Source organism: Dasypus novemcinctus, chromosome 13, assembly GCF_030445035.2.
Source record: "Dasypus novemcinctus isolate mDasNov1 chromosome 13, mDasNov1.1.hap2, whole genome shotgun sequence".
Classification (NCBI taxonomy): domain Eukaryota; kingdom Metazoa; phylum Chordata; class Mammalia; order Cingulata; family Dasypodidae; genus Dasypus; species Dasypus novemcinctus.
In genome coordinates this window covers 24,688,715-24,708,682 of record NC_080685.1, presented here as the reverse complement: position 1 = coordinate 24,708,682, position 19,968 = coordinate 24,688,715, and the positions used below count along the sequence as shown (strand labels likewise).

The window sequence follows — 19,968 nt, the reverse complement described above, 5'->3', positions numbered from 1 at the left end:
ATTGTTTTTAGTCACCAAGTATTAGTTTTGAGGTAAGAGGGCTCACTACAGCCATTATTCCACGCCCCCTCACTCTTAACTTTCCAAGGTAAAAGAGGGAGCCAGAGTTTAAACCTGAAGTTAAGAATTTTAATAAGGTTACTGGTAGTGATATGTATTTCCCTTGCTCTTTCCCAATAAGGAGGTAAATCAATTCCAGGACCCCTTTGCTTTCAGCCACTTTGTGGGGGGAGGGTTGTGGAATCACCTTAGATGTGTGCAAATGTGAGGTTTGCATATTGGTTTTAAGCTAACCCGAGCACCTAATGCTAATCGTGCAAACAGGATTTTGTACCTTCCCCATTCAGGTTTTGTCTGTATATTTTTAAAATATCTGCTTGGAAATCCCTTTTCTTCTGGATCCTAACTATGGAAACCAACTTTTTGTTACCTTTATTACAAAACTGGTTTTTATGCAGGAGCATTTCCAAGCAGAGGGGTGAAGGGTAGCAGAAAGGACAGGCCCTAAATTGTGGCCTAAGTCAAGTTCCGTGTGGTGCTGTTACTCCCACTCATGCACTGTATACATAGCTGTTCCTGTGGCAATATTCCTTAGTTTAAAATATTAAAAAGGATAGGATGGTAACCAGATAACATGACTCTCTAGAGGAGTCAGAATAATCATTTGATAAAACGAAACCTTTTCTTTCAGTTCCTGTTTGGGACTCTTCATACCGTTTCACAAAATTTTTCTTTAGAACAGTTATGACAGCTGAAGGGTTTTAGAAAATTTAAAGTGAAATGTCTTGTACAACTGGTATGTACCATGGCTCCAGGCAGATGCCCAGAGGATGGGCCATCAATTCCTGGAGTGCAATATGATCAGCTAAGTCTCTTCACTTATTTCTCTTTGCTCCATTTGATAAGTGATCCCAGAACTTTGTCTTCTAGAACCCTCCCACACTGTTCAAAGGCTTCTCAGTTTCAAGATTTGAAAACTTAATTCTAGCCCCCTCTTCCTTAGTTTCAAAGTTGTTACAGTGTTATCTTAGTTATGTGAAGTATGTGGAAAGATGGGGGTTGGGATTTGGAGACAGGTGGAGAATTCACTGTTCTTTAGTGATGATTTTTGTGAGGTAAAAAAGGAGTATGTGTGGCAGGCGTCCCTAGCCTTTTCCACACTGTACCTGGTTTCTGATTTTGCAGTTCCCATATCTGCATAAAATAATATTTTCTAACCATTACGAATTATATTGGGGCCAAGAGTACTAGTATGGAATTGACCCTTTCCAGTATGTTTCCATGGCTGTTTTTGTCTTTGGTTTCTGTATTCTTACTCACTTTGACTTATCTCCTCATTCTCTATTCAGGGATTACTTTTTATTTAATTCTTCAGCACTGCAGTGAGCTGGGACATTTAATGGGAGTTGTAGGCAGCCAGATGTTGAGTCTCATGTGGCAGTGGACTTTATTATGTACCATGACCTATTGCATGCTGGATGAAATATCCTTCACCTCAAAAACTTGGTTCAGAAAGGCTAAGTAGCCGTATAAAGAAACATGACAGCTAAATGCAGTATAATTTTTGCATACTAAATGAGAGAGAAAGAATGTCCTTTATATTTCATCTATAATCGGAGAAGTTTGATTGTGGACTCTGGTAGGTAGTACTGTATCAATGTTAAATTCCTTGATTGTGTTAATTACATTGTGGTTATGTAAGAGAATCCCCTTATTCTTAGGATCCATATAGTAAATAACTTAGGCATAATCCATAGTGAGAAGGCAAATGTGGCAAAATGTTCAAGGTCATGATTTAGTAGGACATGGACAAAAATAGAGTAAAGAGTACAAAGTGTTCTATAATTAAGGATATTCTGAGATACGGGGTAGGACAATGCAGGGTGGACAGCTTCTGGAAGTAGTGGGTGGTCAGGAAGGCTCCACAGAAATATTTAAAGGATAGGAAGGAAAACTAATACGAGCAAAAGTATGGAGCTGTGAAAACCTGTGGGGGTGGGGGGTGTAGGTAATAAGTAATTTTTTTCCTTCACAGCATTTAGTCTTCTCACCCTGCTTTCTTACTCCTCAACCATACTTGGCCAATGAGTGTATATCTCTTCTCAAAATCTCTTATATTAAAAATGTTGGGGGGAAGCACATGTGGCCCAACCAGTTGGGCACCTGCCTACCACATGGGACGTCCTGTTTTGGGTCCTGGTGCCGCCTCAAGAAAAACAAGCAGGTGCCTGCACCCGCCACAAGGAGAGCTAGATGCCACAGCCCGTGGGGAACAGATTGGGCATTTGCCTTCCGTGTGGGAGGTCCCAGGTTTGGTTCCCAGTGTCTCCTGGAGAATACAAGCAAACAAAGCAGACAGGCAAAGAGAACCATGTGGGGAAGGGGGCATAAATTTAAAATAAAGTAAAATAAATATTTAAAAGGGGGGGGAAGCAGATATGGCTCAAGCTCCCTGTGCCTCCTAACTAAGCAAGTTGGCGTGATGGGAAGGAGTGACAAGCTGACACAGGATAACCCAAAAAAGATAATAAACAGTGAGACAGCAGGGAACAGAGGTGGCTCGAGTGATTGGGTGCCTCCCTGCCGCATAAGTCCCAGGTTCAGTTCCTGTTGCCTCCTAAAGAAGACAACAGACAGCAAGTGCTACTGACAGGGGTGGGGAGAAATAAACCTTAAAAAAAAAAAAGTTGGGAAACACTGGTAGGAAAAAAGGTAATTGTCTTTTTGGTCTTAATAGAAGTCTGAATTGGGTGTGCATGACAGCTGGGTGGCTTGTGTTTATTTAAGAAGAATGAAAGACTTCACTGCTTCCTCTTATCATGTTAAATTGGTGTCCCAGATCATAGGACACCATAGGACTCAGCATCATAGCCATCACAGGATTTCAACTGGAGGAGTTGGCATTGGCAGATGTGGTTTGCATAAAGCTGCCCGTATTGCTATGTTAAGAGATACGCCTAGGATAGTTGAGACATCTCATCAACTATCTTGTCTGTCTGCCCTACTGCTCATGCAACCAGGGAAAGGAACCAAGCTTTTGAGTATAAGCCTGACAGCCTCTGCTCTCTGCAGAACAGAATTTTAGTAAGAGAAAGCCCCCAAAGTTATTGAACTGGACCCCAAAATAGCTTATATATAGGGACTCCCGTGGGAGACTCCATTACTGCTAATCCTGGTTCAGAAGACCAGTTTGCTCTGGCTGCCCTAACTTCCCCCACGGGCTGCAGTCTTACCCCTGAGCTCATTACTTTGGCTTCTCTTACCAGGATAAATTCACAGCCTGAGCCAGAGCCCAGCCCAGGCCCCCTAACTAGCTGGGTCTGCATTCCATTCAGAATTTCACAACCCCCACTTCGAGTTCTTCTGCTGTCATGTGGTCTTATGTGCATGTTTATTCAAGTGAGCCTGGGACAAGGTGTGCTGGGAAAGAAAGCCAAAGAAACAGGCAGGGCAGACAATATTTAACTATTGGGTGTCATCCTGGATTCCACGTTTTCCACCTTATTTTGATTAAGAAACGTTTCAATTCTGTGCCCCTAAAAAAGAAGTCCATTTTCTTGTCTAGTAGCAGGAACTGGTTTTGGAAATTCTGCTACACATTTCAGTTTCCCTACTGGGCTACTTCTCTCAGGTATTCAGATGGGGAAGGGGTATCGCTTTCATAGGCATTTTATTCCTGAATCTCCTATCCCCATATCTATCACACTTCCTGAACTCACACCTCCATTCCTTAAGTTGCCTACAGCAATTCCCACCCATCTCCAATCCTCGACGGAAGTGGGGGGAGGGAAGGCAGCTGGTTGCTGAAAGAGCAGCTGGTAGGTGCTACAGTTTTGTTATAGAAATTTCCTCAGGGGAGGATATCTTGTTTATTTCCTTTTGACCCTAAAAGCCCAGGTCTAAGGAAAGGTAGGGCACACCTCAGCTAAAAGGTACATTTCTATAATGGCTATGAGGAATGTTTTGGAGTAATACTGTTCTTAAACAGTAACTCCTTCCCTCCCCCCTCCTTTTCTTCATTAAAAAAAACAAAACCCAACAAACAAAACTGCAGACTGAGGCTGTGGGAGGTGACGTTTTTTTTTCGTTTCTCAGAAATCCCTCACAAGGCAAGTAGAGAAACAGAAAGAGGGAAACAATTTTGTGTCGAAATGAGGTTTGTGTGTGTGTTTTAAAAAACCGAAGTGACTTGTTTTTAGCTTTAAGGAACAACTCTACAGATGAGCGTGCAATGGTGAGGAGTAGTGGTTACTTATTTCCTCGCCCGTCCCCCCCCCCTCAAAGTTTGGTATTTGGGGTCTGGCCTGAAACATCTTCCTTTCCCCATCCTGAACCATGAAAGATATATTAGTGCTATTGAAGGAAAGAAAAGTTCTAATATAGACAAGCGTTTGATAAGAAGTTCCAGACATAGGTTATTTTAAAAAGAAAGGCAGTTATACTGCTTTTAAGTGTATAACTTACTCATTAATATAACACACAACTTTGAGCGCTAATAAAGTCTCAGAAAAAAAATTGACTCAGGAAGTCTTGTTGCTTACAATTCTATACAAGCCTTCATTTGCATGACAGTGTACTTTAAAATTTTTATATACTTATTTATCTGGACCCAACTAGTTCATTTAAAATAAATTTTCATTTCTTGAACCTTTGGGTTGAAAAATAAAATTTAAACAGGATTTTCCTAAAATGCTTAAAAGTCTTGAAAGACATTTGAAAAAAACAAAACAAAACACTTGAAACCATCCAAGTTATGGATCATTGTGGCCCAGATTACTGAGTATTTTGATAGCAAGGAGCCCTATGCAAGTGAAATGGAATAGAACAAGAGCATTTAGGCAGAACTAGGTCTTTTTCCTTCCTTGGGTCAAATCCTTTCTACCTTCAGGCCGTGGCGCCTAAATGCCCTCCCCTTGAGTGTTCCTCAATCTCCTAGGTCAAGGAACCCAGAGTCAGATTCAGGATTTGTGCTGGCTAATCTAAGGTTAACCCAAACTGTTTCTCTCCCTTGTTGACAGACTTAAGATTTAGGTACTTTCCTGGGGCTTTCTACTTCCGGTAGAATGTGCCTCCCCACCCTTTAAACGCTGATACCTCTTCTTCACCTGCCCGTGACAAAAAAAGCCCCACTGCTCTACCTTGTCCACCAAGCTGACTCTCAGCACCAAAGGTGATGGATTCAGGGGTGTTGTTAGAAGAGAGGGTAGGAACCCTGGAGCTCTCTCATAATATACATACATCCAAACCATCTCTACTCTTATAGCATGTTTCTCCATGGTTCAAGGAGGAGAGGTCTCCCTGAGTCAGTTTACTCTGGTGGGGGAGGGTATTAAGTTAAAATGAAGTCTCCTGTTTGTAAAAGTGGGGAGGGGAAGCAAGAAATGAAAGAGGATCTGGTTGGAGAGAATGCGGAGGGGGGAGCTTCTCTTTGCATTTTGTTTTTACTCTATTCCTCTATCTAGATCCTCCAACCATAGTTCTCCTCTTAGAGGTCTCCTGTTAGGGGATGGCTTACGGCTGAGACATGCATGCATGAGACCAGCAACTGGGTTCCCATGTTCTGCTTCACTTCTAGGCTCCAGGTTTCATCTGGATGAACTGAGGTGAAGGGTATGTTAAAACTCTCCACCAGCCCCACCCCTGCAGCTGTGAGCACCTGCTTACAGGGTGGCCCAGAGGGTTGGGGAAGTCTAGGAGCTAAATTTAGTCCCAAGGCTGCAGTTTACCTTGGGTGGGTATTTACCCTGGGGAAGCTGTGAGGGGGAGGGAAGAGGAATCCTGACCCAGCTGAACTGTTGGGACCTCACAAGCTCAGAGTACACTGACACTAGAAGCACACCCCGCTCCCACAGCAATCACTCCGAAATTGCAAACACTCGATAACCTTGCTGGCTGCCTGCGTGCTCCATCTGTCCTGTGCATCTCAAGATGGTTCACCCTTTTCAGGTCTCAGGAGTCCAGTTCCTCTAAGGCCTTCCCTACATTCCCTCCAGTGACCACACCCAGAGGCCCCTCCGTCCCATCTCCCTGCCTTCCTGCCTTCAGGTTGCAGCTTTCTTATTCCTGAGTCCCTCCAGAGGGCTTCAGAGGTCAATAGAAAGGTGTCTGGCCATACCACCCCCCTCTAAGGGGCCAGGGAAAGGGGTTGCTTAGGTTCACCTTCCTGTCAACTTCCACATTGACACCAGACTGACCTTAGTGACCCAAGAAAGAAGTCCCTAGGGGCTGCACTGAATCCTGGCTGTAAAGTGGGAAGAGAAAAGGGGGCAATTCCCAGACGAGAGCTCGCATCCTGAGAAGCCAAAGGGAGCTCAGGGGGCTAACAGCTAAAGCTGGGGGAACCCTAAGGGACTGTGGCTGCATACCCAACCTGTGATTGGTTCTCAGGCTCAGGCCAAACTCCAGACCTGCCCAGCAACAGCCCAGAGCGGCCGTGAGGGGTGGGGCCCTGTGGGGAAGTCAGCTGAGCTGGGGCTCGCTTCCTGGAATCTGCAGGGAGGGCCCCAGCCTTCCACCACCACCCCTCCCTCAACCTAAGGACTCCGCCTCAGCCGGCAGTATCTACAACACGGACCCTGGTTCCTCTTCTCTAGTCCTACCCGTCTTCCGAGTCTCCTTATAAACTCAGCAGAGTGAGGAACACATGCCCAATGCTTTTGGTTTTTTATCCCCTCTTCTAACCCCCTGCCCTGGGCTAAAGTCAGTTTCCTTTCTTTCCTTTCATTCCCTTTTGTCTCCTTCACTATTCCCAAGATGTCTTCCAAATTCTTTCTCAGCCACTTCCAGCCCAGGGAAAGCTTGAGTCTTAAGGTAACAGTATGGCAAGGGGGGGGTGGGGGAGGAGAGGTGCAAGACTAGAATAATCCTGTCTCCTCAAGACAACTCCAGTGCCCTCCACAGGGTCTAGATGTGCCCAGGAAATAGTTACCGCGTTTAACTGTCTCTGCAGGCCCTTCATTAACAGTCTTACTCGGCCGGACCTGTGGAGGTGCAGAGGGGGGAGAAACACTTCCAGTGGAGAAGGAATTCTGATTCTGTTGCAGTCTCCCTTCCCAGGCTTGGGGGCCCTGGGAAGTCTGCCTTCCAGAAGTGTAGTCTCAGACCTCACTCAGCATTGTAGGGGTCAGGATGAGGATGTATTATGGAAGGGGCTATGCCCCTCTCACACCACCTCTAGCAAGTTATTTACCTCAAGAAAAAAAATGGTTTAAGGGTGGGGAGAGGGAAGAGGGAGGAGACCGGGGTGAGGCATCTCTGAAGAATGTGGCTTTGGCAGGACATCCAGTACTGCCTTGGCTCCTCCCTCAACCCTGCCCCAAGTCCTCCAGAGTCAGGCCAGGCTCCTCCTCCTCCAGCTGTTTCCACTGAGGAAAGGGATGGGGGGGGGGGGAGTGCAGAAATCGCTTCCCTTTCCCCCAAACCAATGAAAAGCAATAAACCAAGAGCTTAATGGGGAAATGAGTAACAGCAGAAAGGATGGGGAGACGCAAGGGCAGGGCCAAAGAAAGGGAACAGGTAAAAAGACCCCTGAAAAGTCAGCTGCCACTCAACTCACCCCCAAAATTGAAAGGAGTACCAAATTCCAAGAGACTTCATAGAAAGAGTCAGCCTACCAAGAAAGCCACCTGCATTTTTTCCCTCAACTCGCCCCCCAACGCCATTCTTAAATTGAGACGTGGCGACCTCTGGTGGCCAATAGCCAACCTGCAGGGCCTAGGGTCTGCCAGGCTCTAAGCTCAGGTGATTTGGGGTTTGGGCTCACTCTGGCTCTAAATGCTGCCCCCTTCGGCCCTTCATTCTAATCTCACCCTGCTTGCTTAGGTGGCCTGTATAGCTAGCTGGGTTCTCATGAGGACAATGAAGAGCCTGCTTCTCATTTGTCATAATAATCTTTAATAAAAAATAAATTAGTTCTGGGGTGGGAACCATTTTAGGAGGGAGGGCATGGGGGCAGGGGCTAAGGTGTCTTATTTTGACACTTCTCTTTTTTTGCCATCCACTGGGGAGGCAGGCTCTTTTTAAGGCAGGACTGGCAGCAGCCAACCCCCGTACTCGTCCTTAGCTAATTATGAGAGTGGGGATAGAAAGACAGATAACAGAAGAAGGGATCAGAGGACAAAAGGGTGGTTTAGAAAGTGTGAGGCCTGGAACATGAGAAATGAGGTTTAGGGTACAAAGTTGGGATAGAAGGGGTGAGCACAAGCTAAGTAGCTCAGATTAGCAAGGAGCTGCAAACTTGCTCTCCTCTCAGCCTAGAAGTCTGAGGGAAATAGGCATTTCCTAGTCCTTCTCAGTCTGTAACATCCTTTGGAGAAGTTATACACACGTATGAACACACACACATCCATGCACATTTGGGGGGATATGTGCACCGACACACAATCACACCACCACCCAGACCCAATCACAAGTGTTGAGAGTCACTGTCAGTCATCTGTCCAACTTCAACCACCCTGGGGAGCATCCCTTGTGAGACCAGGACAGGCTGGAGAGGCAGGGGATACAGAGTGGGCTAATGGATTGTTGACTGCTGGTGGCATGAGAAAAGCATTAGGAGAGGGTCTCCCGGGCCTATTTCAGGCAGGTTCTGGGGGGGACCGCTCCAGGACATGGGCACAAGAGCGGCAACAGGTGGCTGTGTAGTAGGGGTAGACGCAGAGCCGGGCCTGTACCACCAGGGGGCAGTGTGGAGAGCTGTCCTTGCATTGATCATCTGGGGACAGAGGAGGCCAGTGGGCACAAAAAGGTCACCAAGATCCATCCCTCAGGAGATGTGTTGCCCACTCCCACTGACCCTTTCTCATCTTCCCCCACACTACAGCTAACTCTACTTTGGGGGGGTGGGCAGGGGTGAGGTGGAGGGGAAAGCTTTACCAGGAGGCTGGCTGCAGGGCTGGCTGTTACAGGCTTGCTTCCTGGAGGGCCGCAGGTGAGAAGGGCACCGGGCACTGACGGTCTGGTTGGCGGTCAGGCACTGGACCTCCCTTGTCTGCATGCCCCCCTGGCAGGAGTGAGAACACTGGGGAGACCCCAGCTCTAGTGTCAGACCTTTGTTGTGCCCAGGCTCCTTAACCCCAGGCCTCCTCCTCCCTCTCTGAAACGTGGGGTGGGGGTAGGGGTCGGGGTGCACTCTCCTGGGGCATTGGGAAATCCCAAATGGAGAGGGCCCACCTGGCCTCCAAGTCTACGGGAAGTGGGACAGTGTTAAACCTCAGCTGGGCTTCTCCTGGGGCGCAGAGAGACTAGCAAGGGACGCAGGGAGGGGAGCGCTCCCTTCCCTGGAGGTCCGTGCTGATCTGGGCAGGGAAGGCAGGCACTCACAGGACTCCAAGGGGTGGAAAACCATCGGTCCTGGCAGCCCTGCCCCTGACAGGGCTGCAGCGCAGGGGGTCTGGGCAGGTGGGAACAGTTGCTAAGAGGAGTCACGTTGAACTCAGTCCCCAGTTTGGACACACAGATGACGTCTCTTCGCTGTGTGCCAGAGCCACACTCTGTGGAGCACTGAAGTGGGGGAAGGGTAGGGACATAAGAGGAGAAGGGAACCGAGGTCACTCCAGTTCCCCACATGGCACCCCACTGTGGCTGCACACCCCCCTTCCTGGGCCCCGCCCCGGTCCTCCGCTCACCTCGCCCCACGGCCCAGTGTACCAGCACCACGCCAGCTCACAGGGCCCGCGGCTGCAGGCCCGCATGTCAGGGGGGCGGCTTGCTGGTGGGCAGCTCTGCTCACTGGTCCCTGCCGCCGCCGCCGGGCCGGCTCCACGGGCCTCCCCACTCCCCAGGCAGACCACAGAGCGGCGCTGGACTCCCGTCCCGCACTCGGCCGAGCACTGCGGGGAAGCCGCTGCGTAAGGCAGGCGGTGGCAGGGACCCGGCGCAGGGAGACGGGGGCGCAGGGAGACGTGTCCACAGTCCCGAGCCTGGGCGACGGGGCCTTGGCTTCAAGGACACTAGTCGGGTAAGGGGGCCCTCTGCGGGGAGTCCAGAGCCCTCCTGTAAGTTCTTCTCCCTTATCTCCCAGTTCCCAGTACAAGCGACGCCTGGCACAAAGTAGGCGCTTGCTGAGTACATGTGTTCTGAGCTCCGTGGCGTCCCCGGGACCCGGGACGTGGCTGACGGGGCGGGGGGCCCACCTTGGAGCTCCAGTCGCTGTGGAACCAGGCCGTGATGCAGGGCCCCATGTCGCAGGCCTCTCGGCTGGGGGGCCGCGGGGGGCCCGAGGCGCACTCGCGCTCGCTCACGTCGTCGCCGGCGCTGCCCACGCAGCGCACTTGGCGGCTTCGCTGGCCGCGCCCGCACCGCGCCGAGCACTGCGGGGGAGAGCGGGCAGCCAGGCTGGGCTTCCCGAGGTTCTCACCAGCGCCTGTCTGACCCCCATCCCAGCGAACCATGGTTTCGGGGGGCTAGGAGGAGGCGGAGTACGGGGCTCTGGGCCACCACCCCCTGGTTAGGTCTCTTATTTGGCTTATATATCGGGGTTCCAAATGAGATTCTGTTTGTAAAAGGTTTCCACTGATTAAGAAAGAGCTGGGAAATCCACCACTGTAGGTCACGGGCACCCACCCCGCCCTCTGAGAGCCTCCTCGCCAGGGCCCGCTCACCTGGCTCCAGGGGGACCGAACCTCCCAGTGGCCACAGAGCCGCAGCTGGCAGGGCTGGGTGCTGTCGGGCCGGGGGAGGTGTCCACAGCGCTCCAGAGGCACCGAGGAGCCGCCTCCCCCAAACTCCTGGCGGCAGCGCAGCTGGCGGTGCTGGGTGCCAGGGCCACAGGAGCGGCTGCAGGACGTCCACTCGCCAGGCTCCCAGCTGTGGGCACGGACAGGGTGGGGGAGAAACGCGGGTGAGGCTGCTGCGTGGGGGGAGAGGGAGGACGTCCGGGGGGGAGGGGGCCCTGAGAGGAGAGTGGGCACGTTTAGCACGCGGGGCCCGGTTTCCTGGCGGAGGCAGAGGCCGCCAGGCTTTTGCTGTCTGTGGAACGTCAGCCTTTCTAAGCTTAGACTGGTCTCTGCAGCCAGGAGACCTCAACTGAGGGCAGAGTCCAGGAAAGGTCCTGTGTGCAGGAGGCGCTCCAGCGGCAGTTAGCTGTGCTTCTAGTACCTTCACCCTCCCTGTGGGTCATACTCACTATGGGGGGCACGGGGGACCGTGGCAGGGTTCTGAGGAGGCCAGGGGCCTGGCGCCCACGGCACAGACGTGTTCCTCCAGTTCCTCTCCCGACTCACGAGAGATGCAGCGGAAAATGGGGCGCCAGACACCTGAAGAGGGGTGAGAGGGAAGCCGAGAGAGCTGAGATGGCCCTGGGTCCCGTTTCGACAGGACCCAGGCACCGGAAGCTGGGTCCCGCCCAGGGCTGAGGCGTGGGCAGGCAGCTGCCCGATGAGGAGCCGAGACCCAGGGTCTGGCACCAAGAGTGTCAGTGGGGCCTGGGGCTGGGGGGGCCAGGGCGGGAGCGTCTCACCTTTGCCACAGGAAGCCGAGCACTCCGAGTGTCCTACTTGTTTCCAGTAGGCGCCTGGAAATGCCAGGGGTGTCCTGGGCTGGGGCGGGGCAGGCACCTGGGGAATGCGCACCTGCCGCTGCAGGGTGCCTGGGGTCCGGGCGGGGCGGGGTGCTGAAGCCGGTGGGGGCTCCACCCTCGGCATCTCTGAGGGGGGACGGGAGTCAGGCTGTCAGCTGCATCCTACCGCGGGGGAGCCCGCTTCAGCCTCTCCCTCCTCGTGGGCTAGGGACCAGTCTTACCAGGCTGCAGTTGGGGGGTACGGGGCTCTGGGGTGGGGCTCTCAAGGTCTGGAGGAGAAGAAACGATGTACTGATAAAAAACACCTGGGTTTTCCTCCTGAAAGATCATCTGGGGCGAAAGAGAGACGAGAATGCAGGTTTTGGGGTGCCAGGGGTGTGCCACCTGGTCCCTCCCAAAGCCGCGCTACCACCGAGACCCAGAGCTTTGCTCTTGAAGAGAAAGTCCTCCCTCCCCGAGCCCCAGGCTCACATAGACATCCACAGGCTGGGTCGTGGGGCCTTCGGCTGACAGAGTCTCCCCCGTGCCCTCCTCCCGGGGTGGGCGGCTGTACTGGAAGACAGTCCCACCCGCGGGGTAGGCCCCAGGCGGGTCCACAGCCCAGTTCCCGTTGATGATAGACCGGCCCCCAGGGCCTCGAAGTGCTGCGGGTGGGAGATGGGGAACACCCCCGAGTGAGTCACACTGTCCTCCCCCACCACAGCTTTAACCTAAAAGAGGAACAGCCCACCGAGACTCCAAGGCGCCCCCAGCTCTTCTGGCCTCCGCACCACCTCCACAGGGAAGTAAGCCCTGTGACTTCTTTTTTGGCTTGGGGTGTGGGGGCCAGAACCAAGAGGCCGGGAATGGACCGGGGACTCGAAAATCTGGGGGAGCTCACCAAGGTAGTTGGAGCTGGGCCGGAGCTGGGCAATCTGGAGCCGGGTGGCCCCAGCAGGGATCAGTAAGATCTTCTGGTACCCCAGAGGGCCCCCCCGGTCAGTGAAGTTCCCCGAAATGAGGCGACAGGTAGAACCATCACCCCCACAGACTCCACAGCCATCGGGACGCCTGCCAGAGCCGAGGATCCCGTCACAGCCGGGGCTCTGGGGGAAAGCGAGGTGAGGCGGGGGCGTGGGCCAGCCCAGCACCACCCCGCCCCGCCCTGGCCCACGTGGGACCCTGCAGCTCTAACTGAGGGGGCTGGTTTTGGTCAGCCCCGCCGCCCCGCCGCCGCAGATGAGCTTGTGTGTGCCTGATCGGCCCCTTCTTGCACTGGCCTCTTGGCTCTGCTCTCCCCAGCTTGGCAGGTGAGAGCTCTCCCCTCTGCAGTCCCCGTCCGTTTGGCGTTTCGTCATTGAGATGATGAATGAGAGACTCTGCGTGTACGTGGGTGTGCGTGCACTCCACCCTCCCTCACCAGGCAGCGACCGGCCACGCAGATGTCTGGGGCTCCAGGATGACACAGGGTCCCGTCCTGGACCTTTTCAGTGTGACGGACATAGAAGCGGAAGCCACGGGGCCGGCAGTTCAGTTCACAGCGTTGGGAACCCTGAACTGGGAGACAGGGTAGAGGGTGCTTAGTGGGCTCCCTGGTGTGAAGTGAAGTGGGAGCGGCGCCAGGGCCCCGGCCAGCTTTGCTTATATTAGCTACGGGGCATCCTGAGGCCGCCTAGCTCTGTGGATCAAGGGAAGATGGCAACTCCGTCCTCGGAAAGGCTGGTTTGAGGGTTACGTGAGAGTTGGGTTAGTCAACTGAGGTCACTGAGGCCAGCAAGGGGGTTCTGAACTCTGAGCGAGGAGAAATACTTGAAACCTAGGATTATGAGTTCAGAGCTCATGGGGGCTAGTTTTGGTGTGATGCTGCCGTAGGTCTAAATCCAAATGGATGGCAAATTGGAGCAACTGCTCTGCCACCCAGGACCCATGACACACCCCATCCTACTGTAACCACTGGCAGGAGCTCTCTGACCCCACGTCCTGGGACAGACTTCTCCCCAGAGGAAGCCAAGGAGCTGCCTCTGGACACATCCCTCCCCCAGTCTGACCCCTTTGCCGACCACTCCCTACCATCTGCCAGCGAAGGTGCCAGATGAGCCCCCCTCCCCTTTCTGGGCCTGAGCGAAGTCCCTTTCCCCCAGGCCTGGGGAATAAGAATGAAGACATGACCCACAGAACAATGGAAAGGCACACAGGGAGAAAGGAAGCGGCTGGAAATCTTTCAGGGCTGGGGGTGAGCGGGCGTCTCCCTCTCTCCATCATCCCCCAGGCCTGGGCCGCTCTTGCCCGGGGGTGGGCTGAAACCTCACCTTCTGTGAAGGGCTCCCATTGGTACAGCTGGCCCATGAATTCCTGGGAGTCAAAGGCTGCACACTGCAGGGCCCGGGGGTCTGGCTGCTCAGGGGGGCAGGGCTGAGGTGGGGGGATACAGAGGAGTCAGAGCTGGGGAGGAAAATGGGGGAGTGGGTCAGGGCTGGATTTGGGGCGCAGGGGGGGGTCAGGTCTACGGTAGCGCTTCAAGGCTCCTACCCTGAGGTGCTCAGATGCCCATGCCCTTCTCCCCCAGGTCCAGAACAGACAAGCTGGGGGCACAGACTCAGTGTCAGGGAAGCAATACTGGAAGGCTGGCAGGGAGAGGGTGGTCCGGGGAAGAACTCACCACTTGGCTGCAGGCTCTCAGCTGCTCGTTCTCCCCAGCACATCTTGGGACAGGGCTGCTGGGAGCAAAGAGGCTCCAGAGAGAGCTGGAGTGGGGGCCAGTGCTCAGAGGCCACCGGCCATTTGGGTGGTGAGGGGCAGGCTCCAGCACGGAGCCGTGACGACGGCCCCCCGGTCTCCAGTGCTCCCAGTTCTGCTGGGCTCGGCCCCGAGGGACAGAAGGGAAGGGATTAGGGTGTCTCCCGGCTACCCGGCGACTGGCCCACCCCTGGGAACTTGGCATCCTTGGCTGAGGGAACACGGCCAAGGAGCTCCTTTCTCCCGGAGAGGAAGTGGGCGAGGAAGACTCTGTGCTGGGTGCCTGGGCTCCAGGGTGGGGCAGAGAGGGGGCAGGGCTGCTTCTAGAGGGCGCTTCTGTCTGAGAAACCCCAGGGCTTGCAGGTTCTTCCCGAGAGGCCTGGGTGTGGGCAGAGAGTTCTGTAGTAGAGAGCGGAGTTTGGGGGCTCTGGTTGGGGGAGGACGGTTCTGCCCTTGGAGTCAGGGATGGAAAAGGCTCTTCCCCTGGAGAGATCTGGGAAAGCTCAGATCTGGGCAGCTTCCGCGGGTGCCTGCGGTTCCGATGCAGTGGCAAAGCAAAGGGCACTCTCCCGTAGCCAAACATCCCTGGCTTGATAGGGTCTCGAACCCGGGACCTGAGGAGGAGGCAGACGTGGCTTCACAGCTCCGGCCATCTCTGACCCTGCCACCCTCGTCTACTTCCTGGCACCAAAGATAACTCTCTGGTAGCATGTGTCCTTTGCTCCCTTCTCCTTCATTCCAAGCCTGGCCCCCTCCCCCCAAGCTGCCCCCTCACCTTCTGGCCCCTTGAACCTCCTGGGTCTCCTCTCTCCCAAGCACGGAAGCTGGTCCTCGAAATGGGCCGCCCGTTCCCCGAGCCTCTGGCCTGTACAGGGGGAGGGTTTCCCGGGGAGTGGGGGCTCTGCGACCCTGACCCTGAGGGAGCAGGGCTTCGGGATGTCTTGGGGGCCGGGGTGGGAGGGACAGGCGCAGGTGGAGTTGAGCTGTAGGGAGCTGACACATCCGGCTCCGGCGCTGCACCCCCACCCCACAGGGCTGGGAGCAAGAGGCCCACTGGTCCCAAGGTCCCCAGATGCCCTCAAGGTCCTGGCCCTCCTCTGGGGGTGTCTGAAGAGGGTGTCCAGACAACACCTACGGAGAGAAAAAGTCAGAAAGAATTCGAATGAGTTTAGAGGGAACTGTAACAAGTATCCATCTAGTCCACTGCCCAAGGTCACATCCAGTAGTGGAGGAGGTAGGACTAGAACTTGGATTCTTGATGTTCTTTGGCAAGGGAGGCAAGGAGGACCAAGTGTGCGTGAATCAGGCCGTGGTCCAGCAGCAGCTAAGCGAACAGAGACATGGTCCTAGAGGTGGGTGGGGTGGGAGAGGAGGGGAGATGGAAGAGGAGCCCTGGCAGGCGGCAGGCTCTCGGCCCCCTCACCTCCTGATCCAGGCAGCGCCGAGGCAGGGTCAGAAGCAACATCAGACACAGCCTGCACCTGCAAGCCAAAGGCAGCAGGGGTCTGTCCCCCGTCGAGGAGCCGTCTCCCAGCCCCGGCCTGCCCCCTGCAGCTCCCCACCGCATGCACGTCAACTTCTCAGAAAGCAGAAGTTGCTAATCACTCCCCTGGGCTCCACCCAGTGAACTCCTTTCCCTTATTTCCAGGGACAGGCGCCCCTTGCTGCCGGGGCAGGGCCACCCCACCTTTACCTGCTCATCCACTTCTCCATGGCTCCTCCCTGGACTGCTCCAGGCCAGGGGAGGGGACTGGACACACACTACTCAGGCATCTGGGCGTGGAGGGCGGCTCTGCCTGGCTGCGCCCGGGGTGACCTCTCCAGACTTCAGAGAGCTGGGGGAGCCGGGAGGGGCGACTCCTCAGGAGGAGGCCTCAGCGTGGGGGGAAAGGATGCCCACCCCTTATGACCCCACGGGCGGGGGCAGAAGGAACGCTGCCCTTGTCCATCCGCTGAGGCTGGGGGGGCTCTGCCCTGTAGAAACCTCGCAGCCCTTCCCTAGTGGGGTGTCAGCTCAGGCACAGCCAGGCTTTCTTAAGATGGTCTTCATTTGGCTCTCACTTCTGCCTCCCCCACCCGCAAATACCTGGACAGGTGAGGAGGGAGGCTCAGGTGAGGAAATGCCAGACGCCCCATGTGAGAAGCTGACAGAAGCAACTTGGCCTTTCCAGAAAAAGAGCTTACCCAATATCCCTTTGCCCCCCTCCCAGCTTTCTATCCCTAAGCTCCTCACACTACAGTCAGGCACATGTCTGCCTGCCTTAAAAACTTTCTAGCCAAAGGATCAAACAAACGGGTTGATGGTTTAATCCCTAGAGAAGAAGCAGATTTCCCCACTGTGCTTCAAAAAGCCCCACTCTGGGCGCCGGCATCCTGCCCCGGTACAATGAGGGCTGATTTCACGAGCGGGTTAGAGCAGGCTGGGGAAACCTGGGGGGAGCACGCCGCTACGGCAGGCGCCCGCTCTCAGGTGCTGAGAAATCCTCCCTGAAGTGTCGCTTTGGTCCCTGGGGGAAAGGGGGTCTGGAAGCCTCCCCTGGCCTCAGCGCCTGACTCCCCCATCCCTCCTTGCCCTCCGGCCCCCTCCTTGTCATTCTGAGCCCTTCAAATCTCCCTCTCCCCAGCCCCTCCATCCTGCTCTTGGTTCTGCTTTCCAGGAAAAAAAACAAAACAAAACACAAAACTGTTTCTGTTGGAGCTGAAAGGCACCCAGGAGAGGCGTCCAAGGAGCCAGCGATGCGGTGGGCCAACGCAGGGGCAGGCACATGAGAGGGGAGGGCAGGAATGCGCTCGGCGGTGGCCCCCCTCAGCCCCACTCCCCTCCCGGAGGACGCAGGGCCTGGAAATCTTAGTCTAGCCGAGGCAGGGCTGCGGGGGTCACCTCAGCTGCCCCTGGCTGGGGTGGGGGTGGCTGATGGCACGCTTTCCCCTGGCCCGGCCCGGCCGAACACTGAGGTCAGTGACTACACCCATCGGGGCAGGAGGCTGGCCCTGACTCCTGAGGGCGCAAGGAAGGGGAGATGGGGCGAGGGTCGCTCTCTGTCCCCCTCTGCTCCCAGGTGCCCTCTCCACTCCCTCTGCCTCCGCCTCTCCGTTACCCCAGGTCTGTCTCTTGCTGTCTCCCCATGCATACACGTAGTTCTGTCCTGAGCTGGCTTTGGCTTTGGCAGTTCCCTGGAGAAGTGAGGGGTGGGGGCTGGGGTGACGTGAGCTCCTGGGGCCCAGGCCAGGCCTGGCTCCCTCTCTGGAAAAGTCCCACCCCCACCTCCCTGCACAGCTGGGCAGGGGCCCATACCCCTTCCTCTGTGGAAACAGACACACATTTGTCCTTTTCACCCCTTTGCATGCCCCTCAGCCGGTGTCTCTAGCTGCCCAAGGCGGGGAAAGGAGAGGTCAGAAGTGTCCAGGGCACCGGTCTGGATAAACCTGGGTCCTTCTGCCTGCACCTCCCCACCCTGGCGGGTGAAGATCAAGGTGCAGAGAGACCCGGGCAGGGCTCACCCCCGGCCCCGGGGAGGAGCCAGCTCTGGGGCAGCAGCACCGCTGGCCTGGGGGCGCGCGGCACAGTGGCCCTGGCCGGCCGCAGACGAGCCCGCTGTCCCGCTCAGAGCGCGCTGCGCGGCCTCTCGGGCCTCCGCTCCTGGGCCCGGGGCGCCGTCCGGGCAGGTGTCCTTTTGGGTCAACATCGTCCATCACCAGGCTGAACTGCATCGAGGGCCCCCACCTGCACCCCTGCCCGCGCCCCTGCGTCCCGCTTCCAGGAGTGGAGAGGCGGGACCCGCGTGCTCGAAGAGCGCCCTCGGGAGGAGGCGGCGGCGCCGGCGCTTGCAGGGAGGTCCCGGCTGTGTTTTCCAACTCGACGATGCGACTGGGGAGGAATTTTGGCCGGTTCCCTGCCCGGGTGATGGGGCCAGAGTTCTTCGAGCTCGGAACCCCCTCCCCGGGATTTCGACCCCAGGAACTGGAAGGTTTTCCAAGGTCGTAAGAGCCGGACTCGGGGTCGTGGCCGGGGCGCGAGCGCGGGGCGCAGGGAGCGGGGGCGGCGCGGGGCGCGGGCGCGCGGGGAGGGCCCGGGCCAGGGGCTCCCGGGGAGGGGCCGTACCTGTTCCGCGCGCCCGGCGGCCCGGGACCCCTCCTGCGCCGGGCGCGTCCCGAGGCTGCCTGGCTCCGCAGCAGTCACTCCCGCCCCGGAGCCCGGCTCCGGCCACTGCCGCCGGCGGCCCCGCCCCGCCCCGCGCCCCGCCCCCCGGCCGCCCCGCCCCGCCCGCCCGCCACGCACCCCCGGAGCCGCCGGGGCCACCTACCGCGGCCGTGGGCGTCGGCCACCCTGGGTACCAGGCGTCCTCCGAGGCTCGAGCGGGGCCCAGCCCAGGATGCCCCAGACTGTCCTCCCCCCGCTCTGGGCCCGGGGGCGCTGGCGGATTCAAGGACCCCAGGCCTCCCGACCGGCTCTGGATGGGGGTCGAGATGGACCCGCCCGACCCCAGACCCGCGTTGGTCTAAGCCGCCTCCTCCACGCGGTCTCCTCCACGCGGTCTACCGAGCGAGCCCGGTCACCCCTGCCTCTCCCAAGGAAGCAAGTGAACCATAGTGGTTCTGACGGCACGAGGGCCTCTATGAGCCTCCGTTTCTTCTCCCATAAAATTTTACACAGGGGCGGGCGGGCAGTCTTGGAAGGAATGCGCTGATTTGGGAGTCAGACTGATCTGGATTTGAATCTTAGCTCCAGCAGTTGCCAGCTTTGTGGCCAGCTCTGTAGCCTCTCAAGCTCTCTGTGCAGCATTTTCTTCGTTTGTGAAATGGAACTAGCTGATACAGATGACAGGCCATCTACCCATTTATATCTGGAAGAATGCACCCCAAACTCATAGTGGTGGTGACATCAGGGGAGGGGTGGGGGGTTGAGGGAGAGGTGAAGAAGGCCTTTTGCTTTTTATTCTACATGCTTATATGTTGTTTGAATTTAACCACAAGTATTATCTATGTATTAGTTATATCAAAATAAGTAATTGATGTAAAATGACTGGCAGAGAATAGGTAATCAATGGTCACTACTTTTGTCTTTCCTTTGCCGTTTACCCATGACCCACAGTCATATTTTAAAGTCAGGGTTCCAAAGTTGTTTTTGGTGTTTGTTTTGTTTTCTTTTGTTTTTCAGTGACATCAATATTTAAAAGACAGGATATTTTATAGCTTCTCTTGAAAAACAAAAACACAAAACCAGAAATTCTAGCAACATTATCCTGCATCCTCCGGGGTCTCCACGTAATGTTTCTTGAGCACCATTCACACTTGGTGCTTAGGGCGGAGTTGAAGACTGGAGCAGTTGGTTCTACTGGACGTCACACACTGGGGTGACAGGAGCACGGGCTCAGCAGAAGCAAATGTCACCTCTAAGAAGATGCTGGAAATGAAACTCTAAGGTACTTTCAAAATGTAAGAATCATATCCTTCCTTGAAGTTGAACATGCATGTTTTATTTTCCCAATAAAACTAAGTTCTTTCAGGATAAGGACTGTTGATGCTGCTTTGTACCCTCTCTCTATTTTTTTTTTTTTTCATATTTTGCAATTGTGTTTTGTTTTTGTATTTGTACGGTTAGGAGAAATACTTAGGGTTACAGAACAGGCAAATGAGTCTCAGGTCCCTAGGCTTGCCCTCCCAGCTTTTCTTCCCAAGCTCAGAGGCCCATGGGCAGGCCCATAAGCTGGCTGGGCACTTGCGACCCCTGCTGC

At 55.4% G+C, this 19,968-nt stretch overlaps 1 protein-coding gene across 2 annotated transcripts; it reads right to left on the bottom strand.

Moving 5' to 3' along the window:
* Positions 1-7,870: 7,870 nt before the first annotated feature.
* On the bottom strand, positions 7,871-18,435 carry ADAMTSL4 (ADAMTS like 4). Of its 2 annotated transcripts, XM_058275307.2 has the most exons (18): positions 18,336-18,435; positions 15,927-16,068; positions 15,657-15,714; positions 15,009-15,364; positions 14,157-14,847; positions 13,807-13,909; positions 12,918-13,054; positions 12,399-12,603; positions 11,990-12,162; positions 11,740-11,848; positions 11,459-11,644; positions 11,126-11,255; positions 10,602-10,806; positions 10,134-10,310; positions 9,627-9,830; positions 9,322-9,501; positions 8,875-9,019; positions 7,871-8,713 (listed from the first exon to the last, which is right to left on the bottom strand). In XM_058275307.2, exons 2-18 carry the CDS (start codon positions 15,944-15,946, stop codon positions 8,577-8,579), a joined length of 3,216 nt encoding a protein of 1,071 aa, XP_058131290.1. In that variant the 5' UTR covers positions 15,947-16,068; positions 18,336-18,435; the 3' UTR covers positions 7,871-8,576. The 2 variants fall into 2 exon arrangements, with proteins under 2 accessions (XP_058131290.1, XP_058131292.1); XM_058275309.2 differs by lacking the exon at positions 10,134-10,310 and having other exon boundaries at positions 8,458-8,713.
* Positions 18,436-19,968: the final 1,533 nt, after the last annotated feature.

What these genes read in the sequence shown, in the direction of transcription:
- ADAMTSL4 (XM_058275307.2), bottom strand. Translation starts at nt 15,946, where the DNA reads ATGGAGAAGTGGATGAGCAG. An exon ending in GGTCCCCCGTGCCCCCCATA is followed by an intron (nt 10,807 to 11,125) that starts GTGAGTATGACC and finishes CCGTGCCCACAG; the next exon opens with CTGGGAGCCTGGCGAGTGGA. An exon ending in TTCGGTCCCCCTGGAGCCAG is followed by an intron (nt 10,311 to 10,601) that starts GTGAGCGGGCCC and finishes TCTCCCCCGCAG; the next exon opens with TGCTCGGCGCGGTGCGGGCG.